This window comes from Molossus molossus, unplaced genomic scaffold, assembly GCF_014108415.1.
Source record: "Molossus molossus isolate mMolMol1 unplaced genomic scaffold, mMolMol1.p scaffold_m16_p_21, whole genome shotgun sequence".
Lineage (NCBI taxonomy): Eukaryota > Metazoa > Chordata > Mammalia > Chiroptera > Molossidae > Molossus > Molossus molossus.
The window spans coordinates 28,983,127-28,989,126 of NW_023425357.1; the positions used below are offsets into that span (position 1 = coordinate 28,983,127).

At 39.0% G+C, this 6,000-nt stretch overlaps 1 protein-coding gene across 6 annotated transcripts in view; it reads right to left on the reverse strand.

Annotated features, from left to right (window-relative positions):
• Positions 1 to 5,285, reverse strand: part of CNTNAP4 (contactin associated protein family member 4) — a 253,729-nt gene extending 248,444 nt beyond the window's left edge. For 5 of the 6 annotated variants that reach the window (XM_036274254.1, XM_036274257.1, XM_036274258.1 and 2 more), the window contains exon 1: positions 4,821 to 4,905. In XM_036274254.1, the coding sequence (XP_036130147.1) occupies positions 4,821 to 4,905 (85 nt within the window). Of the gene's footprint in view, positions 1 to 4,820 lie in introns of all 6 variants that reach the window. The other variant, XM_036274253.1, reaches the window with a different exon arrangement.
• Positions 5,286 to 6,000: the final 715 nt, after the last annotated feature.

The window sequence follows — 6,000 nt, forward strand, 5'->3', positions numbered from 1 at the left end:
GAAATTTATGAAGAATATACTAACTGGAAGGTTTCTTGTGTTATAGTTGCTGGCAACACTAGTGATTACCTTCTGTACCAGAACTCTATGAGTATGTATTTGTGTACTAAATAATTATGACTAAATTTCATCATAGCCGTATGATTTGTACACTGTCTATGCCTTGTCATTATACTATATTGTATATTATTTAAATCAAAGGTCAACAAACTTTTTCTATAAAGGGCTGGTTAGTAAAGAATATTATGTAGGTCCTTACATAACAAGAGAGAAATCAAATTTAAGAAATTTTATTGATAAAATTTGAAATATAATAATAACTGAGTATGAGTTTTTACCATACAGGTCCACTAATGAAAAGAATGGACAACTGAAATTTGAATTTTATATCATTATTTTGTGCCACAAAGAATCCTCCTTTTGCTTGGCCGGTGTGGCTCAGTGGTTGAGCGTCGACCCATGCACCAAGAGGTCGTCAGTTCGATTCCTGGTCAGGGCACATGCCCAGGTTGTGGACCAGATCCCCGGCAGGGGGCATGCAGGAGGCAGCCAATTGATGTTCTCTCTCATCGATGTTTCTATCTCTCTCTCCCTCTCCCTTCCTCTCTCTCTAAAATCAATAGAGAAAAAAATAAAATAAAATAAAAAGAATCTTTCTTTTAATTTTTTTCAGACATTTAAAAATGAAAAAAACATTCTTAGCTCACAAGGCAGGGGATCAGATTTGCCCCATAGGCCAAATCTGCCACCTTTGACCTAAATATTACATTATCTTATAACGGATGTTCTACTAACTTGTTTTCATTCAAGACATAAATTAATTCAACCTTGATATAGAAATTGGCTCCCATTAAGGAATTTTTTACATGTGATACAAATTCCAAAATTACTTTTAGAAGACATGAAAATGGTCATTGCTTAGAGTAAGCACTAGATATCATGTGAAAGTCATATGTTTGACCGCCATGTTAGCCATGAGTTGTATTACCCCATAGCTGAAGCCTGTTCCTATGAAACTGACTTAGGGTGATGCAATCAGGAGCGCAAAGAACGCACCAAATTGATGAAAATCAGTATTGCTGTTAGAAAAGTGAGTCAGCGTGCAAGCGTTCCTTCTTGTCTAAAGGCCAGCTACTTATGCATGGCATCGTACAATTATATTTTATCGGTACTTTACACTATTATACTCTAGTTATTTTTTGCTCCGGACAGCAATTTTGGGAATGAGGAGGAAAAAAGCAGCTTCTGGAAAGAATTACAAGGTTGAGTTTTAATAATTTGAGAATCTGTCCAGGTGCATTCAGTTTGCATTCCAGAGTCTACAGGAACGAGATCTTCTGCTCAAGCAATCACCTTTATCCACTGCTGATTTTAATGTATTCTTTAATGCTTCTTTCAGGGTAGGTATCAGGTACAGCCTTCATTTCAATTAGAGACAAGAAAGAATGCAGGGAGAAGTTAACTTCTGATTAAGTCCTTCATAAGCTACACGGAGAACAGTCAAGGTTCTCAGGGTAAGGCTCAGTATACCTGAGGCCAGACAGCCTCCATCACATCATCTGCGGGAGTCAAAATGAAAGCAAAACTCTTGGTCGCCTTACTACTTACACCTGTTCCTTCTTTTGCGGTGAGTCATCTCCACCCCCAGCAACATCTTAATGGTCAGAAAGAAACTGTGGGTTCAAAAGAACGATTATAAAATAAAGAGATGACTCCCTTCTCAGGGCCTGTCTCTTAGCAAGTGAAGACACCAATAGCCTGTGCAACTTCTCAAAGACCATGCCCTTCTCCGGGAATCTGTCTCTGTATTTTCATGAAAGGGGCCCCTTAATACAGTAGCAAACTCAGCTTGACCAGAACAAAGAGGAAAGACTTGGGGCTGGTTCTCTGCTTTTGTAATGTCAAGTGGGGCGCTAGTAGGCAAAGAATGTGGTCCATTTGACATATTTTATCTTTTCACAGATGAGGAGTAAGCCAACACCAAAAATGTGAGCACATGGGTCTGGTGGTTCATACATATTTATATACGTAGATAACATGAACATAAACAGTATGGGGCAAAAGTAGGTTTACAGTTGTTCATTTGGAAATGAATACAATAAATAATAATACAAGAATAAATTCTGTGTTTGGCATAGTCACAAGTATAAACCTACTTTTTCCCACCCCTGTATATATACATGAATGTGTGTTTGCACCGAATCTTTCTAATGTAGTTTCCCTGTTGGTTGAGTAATTAGATCAATTCACATTCAGATTAAAGTGCACCCAATCCCTGAGCTGTGTCTGGCTTACACGGTCCTGTCCCATGGAAGCTTCCACACTACAGCCTTGAGCTGACTCAGTGGACAACAGATTTGCTCCTGGTGAGTTAGATGTAAATAAAGGGGCAAGGCCTTTGTCGTTCACCTGAAAGACTGACCTTTAATTTTCTTTATTTATATTTAGTTTTCCCTACTTTAGTATTGGTATTCAAGATTGATTCGTGTTTTACTATAAACTCTTGTCCAGAATAATTATTGGAGTTACTATGTAACACTTTAAAAAATGCTTATGCCGATTGATGGTCACTTGTCCATACACTGAATCCCAATCTTGCTGGCAAACATATAGGCTAGTTCTTTCAAAAAGGATAAGACATATGAAGTACCTTGGTAATAAGTAGACTTTGCTTCCTTCCTTAAAAAAAAAAACAACTAAATATTTTAAAATAAAAATTGGAAAATATTGTTTCTTTTATATACACTGCTGCTAATCATACTGCCAAAGTGGTAGCAACAAGAAATTATTAAATGCAACTTTAATTATCTGAAGTCATTTAATTGCATTTTTGACACTTTAAGAACTGTCAACTCAACCTATGGTAACCACAAACTCCAACTTTCATATTTAATACTCCTAACAATTTAAAATTGTATAGGTTCCTTAAGTTTATCAAATGTTTGAAAGAGCATTGAAATGCTTCCTGAACAAACCAAGGCTGACAGAATACAGACCCAGGACTGAAATTTTAAGTGTCAGGGACAGACTCAGCCAGAGCTGAGCACCCATGAATATCTGCTCTCCTCAGACCTCTGCAACTCATCTTTCCTACACTAAGAAGATATATTTCAAAAGAAAAGTGATTTAATGTGATCTGCCTTTTATTCGACTCCAAGAAAAGAAACAAATGTAAACAACTAGTAGTCCAATCAATCGCATCAATATGTTTTAAACCCAAATACGGGCGGTGGATTGGAAAGATACGACTACACCCAGGCCAGACTTAAGCTCTGCTTTTCTTAAGGGAAGGGTGCTTCCAGCGATGTGCATTACATTGTAAGAGTGACCTCTAGTGCTTTCCTTTGTTGTTGAACTTCAGTAGTTGGAGGATGAATTATTTATGCCTTTTCTACAAAACTTTGTGTGTGCTTGTGTTATTGTTTGTTTGATGGATGCAATTTTTGTCACGTGCTGCCATTACAGCATTCCAAGATTGCGACTAGGTAACAATATGTACATTTCACTGACTCACAGGATTCTTCTGACCCCAATTAAAATGGAATCTGAAACAGTGCAGAATCCGAGTGCATTTCTCCTCTTTCAGAATCATAGATACACCATGCCATTAAATGAGCTAATGCTGAACGCAAACACAATATCACAGTAGCCATGCAGTGTAAATGGACATTCAACTTGTACCAGGAAGGTCGTTCATAATGTTCTTCCCACATCAGAGCACTTTAGTGTACTCAAGGGATGTGCCATAGAAACACCATAATACTGCTGGCTTTGTTTGTTATGCCCCAACCTAACCCTGGTTACACAGCAGCAACATGAATTCCTGAACAGGCCTCATACCTTTTTCTTGAAAAGCAAATGAGCTTTTTTTTTTAAATCCAGGAAAGAGATGGAAAGTTGTATTTCCAGAGCTTGTTTATCATTCATCAAAGAGGGGGAAATTCTTTCATTTAGACATTTTAAGCCAAATATAACTTTTAAAACTTTTTCTATCGCTAATAAAAAGTGGATATAGGGAGTTCTGCTGAATGAATTTTGAATGATATTTAAATCAGAAATAAGATTTTTATAAATCTTCCTCGAGTCAATGAACTTGGAATCGGAATATTCAATCACAGATTCATAAAGTTAAAAATTCAATCACAAAAGAATAATACTTTTTGAAAAAAAAAATCACCAGAATGTTTTTCCTTTCGCAAAATGTAAGAATCAAGCCCTCTCTTTCAGGAGTGCTCAAGTCTCATTCTTTTTAGCAGTGAGGGCACAGTTCTTAATGTTGAGGTTCACCTCCACCAATTCTGCTCCTGAATTCTGCAGTACATTTCAGTTATGAGCCTGGCATCATTTAAAAGATGCAACTAGCTATCCGTCTGCCAAATTGCAAACTTCAGAGATCTAAGCTAGTGCAGCAGAATGTGAAGTCTGCCAGTTGTTTTCTTGTTAGACATAATTCCAATAAAATTCAGTAATCCTAAAAAAAAAAAAAAGGAAGAAATGACGACATTCGCAGGCTATTCCCTGGTTAAGATGCTAATTTAATGTTTTACTAGAACTTGAGCTTTCTCAATGAATATTCAAAGACAAGAGGATAAGGTTCTGCTCATAGACAAAAAGAGAAATGAGACTTTGCATATTTTGACCAGACCAGGAGGAAAGACAGGTGTAAACCCAGACATATTTGCAAAAGGTTTAAGTGATGCTTCATTTAGAGCAATATGCTTTGCAGAAATTAACAGTTGCAAATAATAATCATAAAAGCAAGAGAATTAAAGTTTGAAGAGAGCCCCCCTGCAAGTTTAAATCATTTGCTGTATACTTACAGGAATTCCCAGCTATGACCCTGTTCCAGTTTTGAGTAGATAACAGAAGTAGCATCGTGAGGACAGCTCCGGTGACAGACCCCATGTTCACATTTATTGGGCTCCCCCAAAAAGATCTTGAGTGGCTCTCCCAGAGCTCTAGTCCAGTTCTCAGTTCCTCTCCCAGCTCTGTCTTCAGCACCTCTGGGTCTCTCAGCCTCACTCCCCCTCCTTCCCTCCTTTCTCCAATCCTCTCTCTCTCTCTCTCTCTCTCTCTCTCTCTCTCTCTCTCTCTCTCGCACGCGCGCACGCGCGCACACACACATGCACACACGAACCACAGCCCTGAGTCCTCACTAAAAAGCACCCAGCATCTTTCCTAACAAGCATCCACACCGCCGAGGCCACGCCCACTCCTCGCAGCAGCGGTCCCACAAATTGACAGCAGCATCCCTCCTCCAAATTCACAGCAGCGCTCAGAGCGCCACCGCGCCCGCTGATGAAAGCTGGACCTGGAGGCATGGCCTGCTGCTCCTGGGCCTCCTCGGGGCTCCCTCCCCTCTCCTCTGTTCTCCAGTAATCCTTAACCCCTTTTTCCCCTCTAGAGATGTGGGTGGGGGAAGGAGCGAGGTGGCAGAGCCTCCCGATTCTCTGATTCTCTGGAGGTCTTGCTTTTGGCAGAGTCAGTCAACTTACTGAGCTAATTCCTGAATATCCGGGAGGGCATCCAGGTAAAACTGCCTTATGTTTCAGAACAAAAGCATAAAAATAAGACAGAAATAACTAAGCAGCATTGGTACACTGAAGCTAAAACTGTCCTAAGGGAAAATACTTTCTGTTGTTTTTCTCTGTTTGTATAAAACTACCCTCTTTAGCAATGGTGCCAGGATTTTATGATGAGGATTTCTCACATGGAAACAGACATTCCTGTTCAGCAGAAATTTTAAATCATCTGGTAATAGTCGGCAAGAAATTAACATTTCTTATTTTAGTGCATGGGGAGTACAAATCTACAAATTAAATGCTGTGCATATACTTATTTTGATGGATGCATTATGCTGTGAATTCACAGTTGCATTCTACAATCAAATTCTTTAATAACAATTCCCAAATGATGGGATACTGAAGAAGGGAAACCACAAACACACATAGTCACACCCCACCTAAACAATATATGCAGTTGTAATTCAAATGATCGGAA